Below are 17,092 nucleotides of genomic sequence, written 5' to 3'. Positions count from 1 at the left end.
GCTGGCCGAGAAACCCCATCAACACGTACGGTGGCACCAGGACAACCCTCGTCTCCGCCCCAAGCGGGCGTTTTATTCCCACGAACACGTCAGGCCGCGCTCGCGCAACGATGCGCCGCGCCGCCTCCTGCCGCCGGCATCGCCGATGAGATGCGAGCAAGCCGCTGTAGCTCTTGGGCCAACGGACCACGGCCACCGCCTGCAGGGCGCGCGCGCCTGATGTGGAAGACGCCTTCCGAGATGGGCCGATCGGACGGCTGGTAGCTACCAGGGGCGTGCTACCAGGGGCGGTGTTTGAAATACCGTCCACCCGGGGTCTTTCAATCGGGGCCTTTCAGGGGACGGCATGCCGGTCGCCGCCGCCGGAGGAGTGCCACACTCGGCCCGCCCCTAGATTCCGTCATGCATCTTCCTCGTCAGTTTGTGGAAGGCGGAGGGCCGACGCGATGCTGGGCGCGGCATGCCATGTTAGGAATAAACCACGCCATGGTGTTCGTGGCCGTGGCGTGCGCGTGTGTTGTGTTCGCTGGCGCACGAGTTGGTGCTTGTGCTCGCGTCCAGTGTTGAGTCCAGGACGTTGATGGCCATGTTCTGTTTAGGTTGTTAGCTTGTTAGCTGCGCGTGTGTGCGTGCATAGGTTCAGGCTAGTTAGTTAGCATGTGTTAGTCGACCGGTAGAGTAGCAGGTCCATGCACGAGTTCGTGCTCGTGTGTGTGATGGCGGCATGGCGCGTGTGTGAGCTCGCGTCGTGCGTCCAGATCGGTCGTGCATCATGGCGTACGGCGTGTGCTGTTAGTGCGGCATGCAGTTGCAGGGAAGGCCAAGTCTTCGTGCGTGTGGCGATGAAGACGGGATGCAGCACGCACAAGGGGGCGCAGTCAAGCTGGAGATCGAGTCCCGTGGAGAGCAACGGCTGGGCGAGGAACTCGCGTTCGTGCGCATGGAGATCAGCTTAGTGGTTGCGTGCGTGGTGTGCTGTCGTGGCTATAAAGCCGGATGTAACCCGTGTGTTCAGGTTGTTCGAGTCCTTTGAGTTTAGTAAACAGCCAAGATACAGCCGTTCGGCGGCCGCGGCGTTCGTCGCCAAACCTGAGTGTCTTCTGCTCATTATCTTTCTCCTTGCGTCCGTATGCGAGCGTGAGTGATCCTAGGGCTAGTTCCAACATGCCAGACATGGCGCAAGCCACACACAGAGCTCCTCCTCGTCATTCAACATCAACGCCGTGGACACCCGGGACCGGGAGGGAGACGCGGTCGCCGGCCGACCGCTGACCGCCGCTAGCCTCCGCAGCTACTCTCCTCCCAGCCCAGAGCCCTCGCCGCCCGCCCTCGAGCATGTGTGTGCGCGATGACCGGTCGACTAGAGAAGCCAACATGCCCCTGTCGTCGCAGACGCTGGTTGTAGTAGGAGGCGTCGGCGCGTCGCACGGTGTGGTGGTAACGATAGTGGACGGATGTGTGTAAATGGGTTCCTCATAACCGCGCCGCTCCGCTCGCATCGCCCCCCGCGCGAACGACTGAGCGGCCCCCAAACCCTTGCCGCCGCCACCCCCGTCGTCGTTTCCTCCTGCCTCGCCGCCGCCCTAGCGGGCCGCCGGTGGCTCGTGTGGCTCGCGGTGAATTCGGCGGCGAGGCTCTTCCCCTTCTTCTCCGGTAGCTCGGGGCGGGCGCCCCCCCCCCCTCCCGAGCTCCCTCGTCGCCGGCGGTCCTTCTCGCGGTGGCGGATGCTAGGGCCACCAGATCTGGCGTCGCCCCGGCCGGATCTGTTGGCTGCGTGACTGGGGCGCGTGGGCGTGCGTGGAGGGGTGGCGGCCGGTGCTGGGATTTGGCGGCCGCGGCGGCGGCGGCTCGGTGGCTGCCAGTGTGTTGGCGCATGGGGCGGCTGCAGCCGGGTCCCGCCGGATCTGTGGCTGTCGCGGTGGTGGCGGTTGCTGCCAGGTGCCGCCGGCTCCGCTTGTTCTGGGGCATGCGGCTTGGAGAGGGTGGGGCTGGGGGCGTACCTGCGCTCGGGTGACGGAGGTTGTAGTGAGGTGGCTGGTGCTCCCTTTCTCCTCGACGGCGATGCTGGTCCGGCGCCGCTTTGGTGGTGGGGCTGGGGGGCTGTGCCGGGCTTCTTCCGGTGGAGGCGTTGCGAAGGCGAGTTGGAGCAGACTACAGGCTTGTCCAAGATTGTGCGGCAGGTAGGGTGTCGAGTCAGGCGAAAGCCTTCACTAATGCTTTTGTCGGTGACGATGGTGGCGGCGCCCTTGTGGCGTTGTTCCCCCTGCTGGGCGCACCATTAGGAGGCACCATGTTCCTCCTGTATGGACGGTCGACGGCAGCGCCATTGGTGTCGTGCCCTCGTTGGAGGCGCCGCATCTGGAGTTCCGCCTTGTCTAGGCTGCGGTGGTGGTTGGTTGGTGGTGGTGCCCGCGCGCAGCTGCAGAGGAGGTGCGCATGGTCCATGCTGCAAGGGATGTGCAGAGGACCCATGGGTGCTGGAGGTCTTAAGCTGGCGCACATGGTGCAGTGGTGATCCCGGAGACGACTGGGCAGAGGTTCACTACTACATAATAGGCCTTTGTTCCAGGTCATTTGTCCCGGCTGCTTTTGGACCTGGGACAATAGGTGGCTTTTGTCCCGGGTCCAACGGCTAGCCAGGCCAGCGCGCGGGGGGGGGGGGGGGGGGACAGTGGCCTTTTGTCCCGGTTGGTGGCTCCAACCGGGACAAAAGGCTCTAGACATTTAGTCCCGGGTGGTAACACCAACCGGAACAAAAGAACCCCTTTTGTCCCGGTTGGTGTTACCACCCACGTATTGGCAGAGCGGTTTCAGATATCTGAGTCATTGGCAGAGGAGTGTGAGGTGGTGGGTAAGGCGAGGCCCCCACGCAGAGTGGCCAGGTTCAGTGTTTTCCATCGGCGCTGCGACGGGAGTGTTATGCTGAAGCATCACTGGAGCAGGGGGATCGACGGTCATGTGTGCGCGGCTTGAGGGTGATAGTCCCATGGTGAAGGAGTTCGAGCTGCCGCTCAGGCCTGCAGCGGGCCGCGGCATTTGGCGTGGCACAGCGTTAGTGACGACGGCACAGTCCGCGGGTGATTTCTTTTGGCTCCTCTCCCAGGTTGTGGCAGTGTAGTGTTTTGTTGTGTGCGTTGTTTGCGTGTGGTGGTGGTGTTCGCTTCGGCGCGTTATGTACAATTGCTTCTTCTTCTTATATAATGTGGCAGTGCTCCTGCCTTTTATTTAAAAAAAAGTGGACGGATGTCACAGGCGATGACGATGACGCCGCTGTAAGGGAAGATTAAGTTCGTTCCCACCTGCTATATAGAGAATTTGCAATCGGCAGTTTCCAGTCAAAGTGAATGTGCAGGCCGATTCAGTAATCAGTAACGCCAGCAAGTGGATCAAATTGCAGGCTGTTAGCTTCATCAAATCTTGTACACGTTAAGTTAGCTTCTTGTACATGTTAGTTAGTTTTTTTTTTCTGTTGTAATGGCTAAAATGGTACTACTTCTTTCGTTTATAAATGCTTGTTAATTGTCATAGATGTCCAGCATATGACGTTTGACCAATCTTCCTATTTAGAATATTATATAAATATAAATTTCTTATTTTTGTGCCTCGTTTTAACGTGAAAGATAGAAAAGTTCAATTTACACTCTCGAACTATCATAAAAGTTTGATTTTTCAACTTTCACAAAACTGGATAACGAGGGCTATCCAACTGTCGAAACCAGACACATTTGACGGTTAGTGGGGTTTCAAAGATGGTGTCAGACCCCGGGTCACAGGATATGTCATGTGGTATGGTCCTGTGCGAGATATAGAGTAGGAAATATCGCATGTAACATGTAACCACCCGTAACTTATCTTATACTAGTCAGATCAGTTAGAATCTACCCAAAAACTACTTGGGATAAGATCTAGGAGATAAACCGACCTAGAACCTTCTGTGTAACCCTACTCCCCTGGCCTATATAAGGGCGGGCAGGGACCCCTCCATTCAGATCATTATTCCTCCAAGGCAATACAAACCACACAGGACATAGGGTTTTACGTGACATCTGCGGCCCGAACCTGTCTAACCCTTGTGTTGCTTGCACCATCGTATTCCTGATCTCGACGATTCCCCACGATCATCTCTCTACCTGAGGATATCTTTAGGTAGACCTGACCGTAAAACACTGACGGGTGATTTTGTATTTTTAAAAATTAAATTAAAAATTCTAATTAGACCTATAAATCAAAATTAATTCATTTTAAATTATAAAAATATGAAATGGGTAAAGTTTTCTAAAAATATAACATATCTATTATTGATCTATTTGAATCTTATTTATTCAAAAATAATAGTCATAACTACAAGCAAAAAATACTAGAAATATGAAAAAATGGATCCAAATAATTGAGAAGTAGAGTGCCAATAGATAGGTTAAATTTTTAGAAAAAACTTGGTACTAGTTTCATATTTTCTAATTTGAAATAAATTACTTATAAATTTTTGTTTTAAATTTGAATATTTTAAATTGTCATAAAATAAAAAAAACCACCTTTAAAACTACTCTAAGGGCCGAACTTGCCCAATTTCGATAGTTGGATGGCCTCTGTTATTTGGTTTTGTAGTTGAAGGTTGAAAAATAAACTTTTGTGATAGTTCGAGTGTATAAAATAGACTTTTCCCTTAAAAGATACTTTAAACGTGACTTATATTTTTACACATGTCTGCGTTAAAATTTGTGAATAAGATGAATAGTCAAACAACATGATCCAAAGCAAAACGTTCATAAATATTTAGGAATGGGTAGGTAACTACAATAAAAGTTTCATCCACCATGGAGGTGCAACTTATATATGTTTAGTCACAGTGCAATTAAAAACAAATAAGATGCATTAACCATGAAACTGCCCCAGTAAGATCAACTGGTGGAAGCAAACACCGCCACACACCGAACACACATTTCGAATGCTACACTTCGCTTACATTGGTTCCTGATTTAGAAGCAACAAAGACCAAAATAACTCAACGTTGGTGCTCTGCTTCTCTTGGCCGTGTTTGGTTCCTGCTAGGAACCTAGTGCGCACGTTTCCCGATAAAAAAATCTCGCATGCATAGAGTACTAAATAAAGTATATTTGCGAAACCTCTTTAGAAATGAGTGTAACTTTTCATGACGAATCTAATGACGTTAATTAATCGATGATTGGCTACAATAATGTTACAGTAATTATCTTCTAATCGCGTGGTCAAAGACCTCATTAGGATCAAACTATTACTATTCCTAGCACAAGAATGAACCAAACAGAGCCCTTGAGTCAAAGCTATCCTACCGTAGTATTGGGATAGCTTGGAGAGCAACCTTGTGTCCTGCCACGTAGGATTCCAGGACTTCAGTTTCGTGGAAAATGAAGAGGAGGGTGGTTGGATGACTGACAAGGGAATTCCAGCGCTAACGGCTAGAGCCTGGCCGCGTCCTGCGGATCTCCAACGACCAGCGCACGTCGCGCACCCCGCGTCCGCTGAGCACGCTCCTTCGCTGCATGCGCGCCCGTACTCCTCGGCTGCACGCCGCCCGGACTCCATCGCGGCATGGCCCAAAGGCACTGATGTATACTATATATTTGTACACATTGATGACGAATAAAACTGGTCAGTTGCCCTATACAATTCTACATAGTATCAGCTTAATCCGATCCTCTCTCTTCCTCTTCCATGGTGCACTCGCCCACCCACTCCTGCCTCTCCTCCTCGTCCGACGATGAACTTCCCGTCGCCCTAGCCTCCTCCTCTGTGATCCAAGGCATCTCCATCCGTCACCACGTTCCTGTCATCCTTGACATGGACGACGGCAACTACGGTCAGTGGCGCCTCTTCTTCGAATCCACCCTCTGCAAATTCGGCCTCAAGGGCCACGTTCGCACCACCACTCCGCCTGCGGATCGCGATGGCGAATGGCGCATGGTGGACTCCTGCATCGTCAACTGGATCCTTGCCACCGTCTCCACGGGCATCTTCGACATGGTTCGCCGCGATCGCCACCCTTCCTCCTATGGCACACCATTGAAGGCCTGTTCCGCGACAACGAGCTGCAGCGCGCCGTCCTCCTCGAAACCAAGCTGCGCTCCTTACAGCAAGGCGACATGTCCGTGAACGACATATCACGAGTTAAGCAGCTAACACTGATCAAGTTCTTAATGAGATGAGGGGAAATAAGAACATCATTTAAGTGGAGAGGAGAAGTGGTAGTAGGAATGAGGGTGTGTGCTTGGTGTGTGACTGACAACTGAGCACCATTGCCTACTGTGATGCTGGAGGAGGAGGATCGAATGGAGAAGGGGTTAAAGTTACCAGGGGAGGCGGACATGTGCGACGACACGCCGGTGTCAAAGTACCAGTCAAAGGCACTGGGTGGTTGATGTTGGACGCCGGTGGACTGTAGGGCGGCATAGAGACCGCTGGTGTCGAAGGTGCCGCCGGGTGGTGGAGCAGGTTGGTGGGCGGCCGTCATCGCTTGCTGCGGCTGGAATGGTAGGCGGGGGCCCAGAACGCCAGCGTCGGGCGCGCGGGAAGGCATTGGCCAGGTCTGCACCATGGCCTGCCAAGGGTTGTAGCCCGCGGCCCATGGTGCCAATTGAGTGTTGGTGCGGGACTGGGTGTTGGAGCGTGGCCCGCTGCCATTGCCGTTGCCGTTGGCGCGACCCTGACCGCGGCGCTGATCAGATCGGTTGTTGGTGTGGGAGTTGCTACCACCACTTTTACCACCGCCGCTGTTGGATCGGGACGAAGATGAGGAAGACGATCCGTCCTTGGCGCCAGTGGAGGTTGAGTTAGAGTCGGCATGCGTCGCGGTGAGTGCTTGGCTGGCCTTAGCGTTGGCATCGTGCTGAGCACCGAGCTCCTCAAGGATGAGGAAAGAGCAAGCGCTCTGGAAGGAGTGTGGCGGGTACTTGGAGGTGATCACCCGCTTGACGTAGCGGTAGCGGGGGTTGAGGCCATGGAGGAGGTTGAGGACCTGGCTTGGCTTGGAGACGGGATGGCCAATGTCGCGCAGCTTGTCGGCGAGGCGCTTGAGTTTGGTGCGGTAGTCGTTCACGGATATGTCTCCTTGCTGTAAGGACCGCAGCTCGGTTTCGAGGAGGACGGCGCACTGCAGCTTGTTGTCGCGGAACATGCCTTCAATGGCGTGCCACAGGAGGAAGGCGTCGTGGCGATCGCGGCGAACCATGTCGAAGATGCCTGTGGAGACGGCGGCAAGGATCCAGTTGACGATGCAGGAGTCCACCATGCGCCATTCGCCATCGCGGTCCGCGGGCGGAGTGGTGGTGCGAACGTGGCCCTTGAGGCCGAATTTGCCGAGGGTGGATCGAAGAAGAGGCGCCACTGACTGTAGTTGCCGTCGTCCATGTCAAGGATGACAGGAACGTGGTGACGGATGGAGATGCCTTGGATCACAGAGGAGGAGCTGGGGCGACGGGAAGTTCATCGTCGGACGAGGAGAGGCCGGAGTGGGTGGGCTGAGTGCGCCATGGAAGCGGAAGAGAGAGGATCGGATTAAGCTGCTGCCCGGACTCCATCACGGCATGGCCCAAGGGCACTGATGTATACTATATATTTGTACACATTGATGATGAATAGAATTGTCCAGTTGCCCTATACAATTCTACACCGAGAACGAATCAAATCAAAACACAACTCTGAACAACTTCATCTATGCATAATGCATCAGTGTAAGCTTATTCAGCAGGGTCTATCTTTGAAAAGCTGTATCTGATGAATGAAAAAATATCTTCCCCTTTTTAGTGAAAATTACTTGAACATGAAGCAATATAGAGTACTTGTAATTTGCAGGACAATCTACTGGTTACTACACCCCATAATCTTTTTCTGTCTGTATCAATATCAATCAATGCTATGTGAATGTTGCAAATGTCAATAAGAGCATGGACATCTGTTTGTCTGAAAGAAAATTAAGACCTGAATATACCATGAAATATTTATACAACCAATACAACGTCTAAATTATGGAGTCCATCAATGCCATGAAACATGGAAACAAACTTATACTAGGAAACGAAAACAACCCTAAACAAACTATGAGACATACTGCGTCCTGTTTGCAGTTTTCCAGGTACTGGACCTTCCACTGGTTTTGGGCGCACCTGCTCTCTCAGAGCTTGGGGTTCGCAGACAAAAGTACGCAGCACCATGTTTAGACATCCAGGACACCGAGTAATCTGTCAGATCTGCTTGGCGGACAAAACAATCAAAAGTCTTTGATCTGAACATCTCACACGTTTGTTGTATGCTAGCACCATTCTTATGTTCTATTTTGCCTCCCAATCTCTCAACTACATAGTTCTTTTGCACACCTTCGCTCAAGAGATGGGGAATGAAACAAGCTGCAAACTCCAGTGGTGGTGGCCGATATGTGACTGTGTACCGGCTGGCTCCATCAATTGAGCTATGAAAGCTGTATTCTAGTGCTGAAATGTTGGGTGTAAGACAAATGCCAATGACTTGTTCGGGAAATATGTGCGCCAACTCGGATGACATGATGTTGTTGGCAAAAGGCCTCTGCCCATTGGTTTTGCAGCATAGTGGATCTGGGCGGAATGATTGAGTGATTTCGGTATATGACTCTTGAATGATAGCTGGAGGAGCAAATGAATGGGAAATATCTTGTAAATTAGGTAGCAGGGTGAGTTCTTCCTTTGCAAATTCAGCCACTACCTTGAACTGAGATGTCAATGGCTGCAAGCACTTAATAGCATATCCAACTATGTCTGTGCTTTCTGACAGTCTTAGGTTCAATGCTAAACGAAAATTCTTCTCTGGCATTTCTTGATCCTTATACCGATATGCTAGTGCTGCCTCCAAACCACGGTCCTCAAAGCATATGGGCGATATAAAAAACCCTCGCTGTATAGTTCCCTTCTCCATTTCATACCAGAGTGTTTTCCCTTCAAGAAGTTGCCGGGTAAGAGGGTTGGAGAAGGTGTACTGCCAAAGCGAACAGCCAGACTCCAGGTCTTTTACCAACTTTCCGGCACAACCTGCAAACCATTCAAATCTTTGGACATCCAAGCCACTCGGGCCATCTTTTGCCAAGCCAAACAAATGAGCAATGGATGATTTGGTAGCGTAAGCAATCCGTTTAGGGAAAGAGGGATGTGTTACCATTACTCCTTGCTGGCTCTCTTCATCTTCAATTGCTTGCAGCTTATACCTCAGCAGGACATCACCACACTCATTCAAAGCACGCTTCAGAATCTTCCTGCGACGAAGCAGTGCTACATCGGTGATAGGCAACTTGCTTGACCTTTCAATCGCGAGTTCCAGCTCGGTATGAGCCATTTCCAGCCTCTCCAAGTTGTGGCCTTTGGATACTTTTTCCTCATGCTTGTTGAAGATGAACGAAGACACTCTGCTGACAGTTTCCTGAACAACAGCTGAAGTTGCCATTCCATCCATGAGGAACAAGTGCAGTCTCTTCTGGGATTTCCCTGCTGAGAAAAACAATAAGGTTACTATTATCCTTTTTGAGTACCGAGCTGAGCATACTATTGGAATGCAAAATCCTCACCTGTTCCTCTTACTGTTGTGTATAGTGCCGAAGTGTGCTGAGACCAACTCTATGAAGCAAGCTTGAAGTTGGTGTACAAATAGAGTGCAGGAATCGGTGCTGTGGTGATCTTATTTATTTGTACAAGTGTACAACAAAGCACACAGGTATGTCTAAAGTCTAAAGTCAAAGGAAGATTGAGATCCAACAAATAAAGGATGATTGTATAGGTGTAAGACAAATGTAAATGACTCGTAAAGCTATGCGAAAGGCAGAGGAGAGTTGTTAAGAAGTCGCACTCTGGTGATCTTATTTATTTGTACAAGTGTACAACAAAGCACACAGGTGTGTCTAAAGTCAAAAGTCAAAGGAAGATTGAGATCCAACAAATAAACGATATGATTGTATAGGAGTAAAACAAATGTATGGCTCATCGCTAGGTAAGTTTTTTTTCCTGCAAGTATTAGCTAGTTCTCATCAACTTTGCGAGATCACCGTTATGAACCACTAAGTTCCATCTCAAGCTCATTGTCAGCAGCAAGTGTCACGATCATAAAACTGTTTACATCACTATCAGGTTCTAATCCAGAAATTGCAACGCGGCAGACAGCTGCATTGCTTCCTGCAGGGAACGTAACAAATCGGTGTTGCTTGTCTGACCAGTGTTTTGCAAGTCATGGATGTTGGCTTTCGTGGTTAGTATTGGTTTTGGGTGTTTATCCTTGTCCCCACATGGCCCCTATTTTTCCTTTGAGGATTCAGTTTCAGCATAGGAGGTTCTGAACATATAACACTGATGCTCCCAAAGGAACTAGTAGTCACAATTAGCACTAACATCTGGATGCTCTTTTCACTTGTAAAATCATCGTTGAGGAAAATTGAATATCTGAAAAGGAAAAAGATTTGCCCCATATACGCCGTGCTAGAAGCCTAAACATACCAGTTTCGTGCCATTGACTTTTGTGCTTGCCAGTGACGGACCATTTGTGGTGGCCCTGTTGGAGAAGAGCTCGTGTCTCACAGCCTTCTAATCGACTAATCGCCCTAGGAAAGGAACTAAAGGAAGAAGTTCCAGTGATCGACGCAACCTACGCTGAAAATCTCAACCGGCTAGGAGGTGACTGGAACTAAATCTAAGCGGAACAGGCAGAGAGATGGGATCAGGTCGGGTGGTGCCACACCTCATCTGGGCCGCCAGGTCGTCAGGGTGCCTCCTGACGGCTGGCTAGTAATCCTCTTCCTCCTCGACGATACACCCGTACGGTCACCGCGGCAGCGGCGGCGCGGGACCACCTTCCTCGCCGACCTCATCGTCGGCCGGTCGTCTCCTTTCCACTGGCTCGCCGACGACGGGAAGACGAAAGAATTGGGCACTCAGGTCGGGGCCTTTGTCAGGCCTTTGTCTGAGCCCGCCATGGCGACAATCCAGAAATGTACCTGGGCCAGGCTGGCTCAGCTTGGCCCAAGTACATTTCACATTCAAACAGCAGCGCCAAAAACAAAAGGCAATGGTACCAATGATTTTAACTCCGGCTGGAACTTACGATTTTTGAACTAAAAATGCTGGAATTTGTGAAAAGTTACAACAAGTGCATCATCTTCTGGTAACAGCGAAACAACAAGAAGATGCCAAAAAGAAATGAAAGCATCATACCAAAATCATGCTTGGGTAAACTGCAGCTCCATCTTCTTCCTGAGATTATCAGGCGCAGAAGATCATAAAATTAAGAAATTTCAGGAAAAATAAATTTCATATGATGCAATTATTCCTAGCTACAGAGAATTACGTGAAGTAACGAAAAATTATCTTCATAATTTTATCTAGTTGTAGGAACAACATATCACAGCCTTTTGAGATGTAACTTTGCTCCCTTTCATGCTATTGGGTTGCCCCCCATGCCCCCTGTATTTGGAGCATTTGATACAAATTGTAGCTCCGACGATATCCGTACATTTAGGTTTCTAGCAGATTTGCACTCGATATATCTATATCTATACTATAAAAGTTGAAACAACTAAAACTCTTTTTCACTAAAATTAGGTCCACCGTACCCCTCACAAAGGTCCTACTTTTCAGGGCAAAGGTTCGATGAAAGAGGGTGTAGACCCACGAAATTGATAGAAAGAAGATGTTTCCACCCAAATTTTAATTCCTTTTACACCGGTCATTCATCTACCCACCTCTTGTACCTGCATATTATTTTTCGAGTAAAATGCACCCTGGGTCCTCAAACTTTTCGCCTCCTCCCATCTACGTCCTCGAACTTTAAAAGTGACTATCAGGGTCCCTCATCTTTTGCCGCGGGGCACGGACGGTCCAAAGTGAGCCACGCCAGCTCCATAATCCGACGTGGCCATGCCACAGTGTGGCCGCCTGTGCCCTTTTAACAACCCCCACCCCCCCCCCCCCCCGCCGCTCATTCATTCCCCATTCTCCTCCATCCTCTTCCCCTTTCTCCTGTTCTGATAACGAGGGCGGGTTGAGGCGATGCGAGATGACGGCGAAGTCACGGGTAGGGAGAAATGAACGCGACGGTGTGACTCGAGGTGCTAGGACGGCCTGACTCGACGGCGGATAGGGATTGTGGCGCGGCAGCACCATGTCATCAGGTGGTCGACGACCTAAAGGCGCAGCGGCACCAATCTATGGTAAGTTCTATAGCTATAGCTCAATGCATCCAATCACAGTTGTTTTGGGGCCGTAGTAGTTGGTCTTTGTAGGCAGGAAATTGTTTTGGTGGCAATGGTCATGTTCGGTGGTTAAATTTAGGGTTGATTTGCATTGGTTAGGGCCTGACGAAGAAGAGTTTTCAGTGGAAGTGCATCATGGTGGATTTTTCTATGGGACTGGTGTAGATAGAGTGTACCTCCATGGCAAGGTTGATTGGTTCGATCATGTCAAAGTGAAGTACTGGTCTTTTACTGTAGTTGATGAGATAACGCTGCTGCTAGGTTATGATCTGGGTGTCCTAGTGTTTTGGTTGTTGCCTGAGTTGGACTTGTCTACTGGTTTGTGTTTGACTGAATCAGACAAAGAAGCACAGATAATGAAGCAAGTTGCATTTAAGGTCAAGAACTATGTGCTTTATATGGACCATTACAACACTGTTGATGATAACAACTTGGAGGACATTGTGTTGAATCCAATTGCAACCTTACCCAAAGTGATTAGTCCAAGAAAGATGCATGTCTCTTCTGAAGGTGATGATAGTCAAGGCAGTTCGGATGTGGATTTTGTTGACAGTGATAATGCAGTTGATGATGATGACGATGACCTGTTTTGTGACAATGTTGATGAAGGGGTCATTGATGAGGGTGCAGCAAAGGGCATAATAGTCAGAGCTGGGAGGAAAAGATTTGCCCCATTTGAGAGAAACAATGACCCAGCAGGCAGAGAATGGGATGAGTTGGACTCTGATGAAGAACAATTAGAGCTACCAGAATCTGATGAAGAGGGTCATGCTGCACACAACATGAGAAGTTTTAGACCAGAAGATTTGCAAAACTCAATTTTCAAAGTTGGCATGAAGTTTGACTCAGTAGAGGTGCTTAGAAAGGCTATTACTGAATATGGTATCAAGAATAGAGTGGAGATAAAGATGCCCAAGAATGATAGGACAAGAATCAAAGCTCATTGTGATGAAGAATGTCCTTGGTACTTGTATGCTTCAGAAGACAAAAGGGTGAATTGTTTTGTGATCAAGACTTATGTTGGGGAGCACACTTGTCAGAGGAAATGGGTACTGAAAAGGTGTACTGCAAAATGGCTTGCCAAGAAGTATGTAGACAAGTTCAAAGCTGATGAGAAGATGACTTCGACAAATTTTGCAAGGACTGTGCAGCTAGAGTTAAATTTGACCCCATCTAGGAACAAATTATCTAGAGCTAGAAGACTGGCTTGGAACATGATAAATGAAGATGAAGTGCAGCAGTTTACAAACTTGTGGAACTATGGGCATGAACTTAGGAAGACAAATCCAGGTAGATCTTTGTATCTAAAATTGCTTTATGGTTGTTTCAGTTCACTGTATGTCTCATTGGATGCATGCAAAAGGGGATTTTTAAGTGGATGCAGGCCTGTTATTTGTCTTGATGGTTGTCACATCAAGACTAAATTTGGGGGTCAGTTGCTAACTGCTGTAGAAATAGACCCAAATGACTGCATATTTCTTGTTGCAATGGTAGTGGTTGAGGTGGAATGTCTTGCTTCTTGGAAGTGGTTCCTAGAGACCTTGAAAGGGGAACTTAGAATAGAAAACACTACACCATGGACCATCATGACAGGTAAACAGAAGGGTTTAATCCCTGCTATGCAACAAACTTTCCCAGATTCAGAACATAGGTTTTGTGTTAGGCATCGTTGCTCTAACTTCCAAGGAAAATTCAAAGGGGAAAATCTGAAAATCAACTTTGGGCATGTGCAAGAGCAAGTACAGTTCCCAGATGGAATGAAGAGATGGAGAAAATTAAGGTACTCAACAAAGATGCCCATGCTTGGTTGGAAACAATGGCCCCCAAACACTTGGGTAAGGACATTCTTCAGTGAGTACCCAAAATGTGATATTCTATTGAACAACACATGTGAAGTATTCAATAGATATATCTTAGATGCTAGAGAACTTCCTATCTTGAGCATTTTGCAAAGGATCAAGGGACAACTCATGAGTCGACACTACAACAAACAGAAAGACGTTGCTGAAAAGTGGGCAGGGATGCAGATTTGTCCAAAGATCATGATGAAATTGGCAAGACATGCAGATATGGCAAACACATGCTATGCAATACCAAGTGGACATGGTATATTTGAAGTTCATGACAGGGAGTGGCAATTTAATGTTGACATTCGAGGAAGACACTGTGAATGTAGGAGATGGGACTTGACAGGAATACCTTGTAGCCATACAATTTCTTGCTTGAGGCATGAGAGGATTTCAGAGGATTCAGTGCTCCCCTGGTGTTACTCCATCGAAGCATTTAATAAAGCATATGGATGGAACATTTTGATATGCAATGACAAGTCAGCTTGGAAAGATATTGGTGGCCCAGAAGTGAAACCACATGTCTATGAGAAGAGTGTAGGAAGGCCTCGTAAAGCTAGAAGGAAAGCAGCACATGAAGTTGGTGGACCAAATGGTCCAAGACTAACCAAACATGGCACCATCATCCATTCTGGCCACTGTTGAGAACCAGGGCACAACTCAGCTACTTGTGCTAGGAAGAAAAGTGGAGAACCAGCAGTGAAGAAAGCTAAGCAACCTATTCCTACTCCAGTTCAGCCAGATCAATCTGCCACTGTCCAGGTTTGTGCACACCCAATTAAATGCCAGAGTAAATCATTATATCAAACTTATGTGCTAGGTTTTTCAGGAAGTGAACCAGCAAGGGAGTGAAACACAACCACTTATATCAACTTTGGAGAACCCAATGGTGTCACAACTGCATGATGAGACAACACCTTCTTCCCAACTCCTTCCACTATTTTTCCTTTGTAACACTACTAATTGGATCCCTTTTGTTTGCAGGCTGCCCAAGCTGTGTGGCAAACTGCAGTGACACAACCAACTCCAGATTCTACCTACATCACCTCTAACCTTCCACCAGCAAGACACATGCGACTTACAACAGCATCCAATATTGTGAGGGCTAGCAGGGTACCTGCAGACAAGAAGAAGAAGCCTACCAAGTCCAAGAAGACTGCCAATCCAAAAATGAAGTGAAGACAGTTTACGGTCATAATTTTGTAAATGACAAATAGCTTCCTTTTGTGAAACAGCTATAATTTTCTTTTGTCCAGCAGCAGTGCTGCCTTTTGTCCAGCAGCAAATGGCTGCCTTTTGTGCAGTGATCATATATAGTGGTCTACTGGCAGTTTCATGTTCATAGTAGGAATGGCCAAAACTATGGTGCAGTAATTTCAGTGACTTTGACATGTGGTTTGGGAATTTCCAGTTAATGGTATGCTCATATGGTAATCATATATTATTCTGGGAGTTAATCTGTCAAGTTCTAAATACTGGTATGCTCATATGTCATCACTGACTTGCAAAAACAGAAAGGTCACACTTGCATTCACATAAACAACATGATTAGCATTATTGTTCAGGTCACACTTTCACTTGATTACCATAATTATTACACCCACAACAACAAAAACAGCAAGAACTACAAGGCACAGAGCTGCAATTTTGCCTATGAGTACAAGCTTTTCTAGCTTCTCATCTACTCTATTCTTCAGAGATACTACATCATCAAGCAAAGGTGTTAATTCAGTCTTGTTTGCTTCAACTAGTGCTTCAATGCATCCAATTCCTATCCTCATATGCTCAACTTCAGGCAAGGATCCGTCAGGCCTAATGGCGGCCCCAGCAGTCCCACTCTTCTCAATAATCCCCTTCGCAATGAGCATTTTCTCGTACTTGTCAGCAAATAGATACCATGGGCAAGACCCAGGCAACTGCAATAGATACAGGAGGGTTCATCCAAATCAGAAAGTTAACCACAAATGTACAACTACATCAAGGGTAGAACCTCATGACTTACATCTCTTTCATGAAGCCGACACTTGAAGAAGATGGCACCCGGAACCTTATATCATTCACCGCAAGTGAGCTCCATGATATCCTCACCACATTTGGGGCAGGGCACAAGCGGCAGCCCTGTGCACTTCCCAAATTTGGGAGCCACCACCAACTGCGCCGAGGACGAGCCACCGAACGTCATTGCCGAGTGCAGCAAGGGGCTTTGTGTCTTCGAGCAAGAGGCGTGGCGAAGGAGGATGCGTGCCACGAACTGCAGGTGCGGGCGGCGTGCAGCAAGGGACTGGCGGCACAACGAGCCAAGAACCCTAGCTGGAGAAAGGGGAAGAGGATGGAGGAGAATGGGGAATGAATGAGCGGCGGGAGTAGGGGGGTTTGTTAAAGGGAAAATTCGATTCATGCCACCACAACTCCGTGAAATTGGGTTTCACGTTGAAAATCATGCCACTCAATGACATGGATTTCAACATGAAATCCAATTTCAAGAAGTTGTAGTGGCATGGATCCAACTGACCCTTTGTTAAAAGGGCACGGGCGGACACACGGTGGCATGGCCACATCGGATTATGGAGCTGGCGTGGCTCACTTTGGACCATCCGTGCGCCGTGGCAAAAGATAAGGGAACTTGATAGTCACTTTTAAAGTTCGAGGACGTAGATGGGAGCCGGCGAAAAGTTTGAGGACCCAGGGTGCATTTTACTCTTATTTTCCTTTGGCACACACTTTACCTTCCTTTGCATATGATTCACCCATAATTTACATCATTATTTATTTTGGAAGGATAATAACTGATGTTATTGTTTTACGTTAGGACCCATAATTCGCGTCATTATTTTAGTTGGAAGGACTAATTAGCATTATTGTTTTATGGAAGGAAAAGAAAAAAAGTGTATTAGTAATTAGCATTACTAACGGGCCTTGCGTGCTTGGGCCTTGGGCCTAGGAGTACAGGTTTTCAATTCTTCTTCGGCTTTCCTGATCCCAAAAAACCACGTGCATCCCCCAGATACCCAGA

The 17,092-nt window shown here is 48.4% G+C and overlaps 1 protein-coding gene across 1 annotated transcript; it reads right to left on the bottom strand.

Moving 5' to 3' along the window:
• Positions 1-7,933: 7,933 nt before the first annotated feature.
• Positions 7,934-10,902, bottom strand: LOC120659277. Its single transcript, XM_039937356.1, has 2 exons — positions 9,563-10,902; positions 7,934-9,482 (listed from the first exon to the last, which is right to left on the bottom strand). The coding sequence occupies exon 2, from the start codon at positions 9,448-9,450 to the stop codon at positions 8,071-8,073; it is 1,380 nt and encodes a 459-aa protein (XP_039793290.1). The 5' UTR covers positions 9,451-9,482; positions 9,563-10,902; the 3' UTR covers positions 7,934-8,070.
• Between the last annotated feature and the right edge of the window lie 6,190 nt (positions 10,903-17,092).

The sequence above is a fragment of the Panicum virgatum genome, chromosome 2N (assembly GCF_016808335.1).
Source record: "Panicum virgatum strain AP13 chromosome 2N, P.virgatum_v5, whole genome shotgun sequence".
NCBI classification, from domain to species: Eukaryota; Viridiplantae; Streptophyta; class Magnoliopsida; order Poales; family Poaceae; genus Panicum; species Panicum virgatum.
The sequence above is the reverse complement of the archived record's forward strand: the minus strand, read 5'-3'. Positions and strand labels throughout refer to the sequence as shown.

What these genes read in the sequence shown, in the direction of transcription:
- LOC120659277 (XM_039937356.1), bottom strand. Translation starts at nt 9,450, where the DNA reads ATGGATGGAATGGCAACTTCAGCTGTTGTTCAGGAAACTGTCAGCAGA.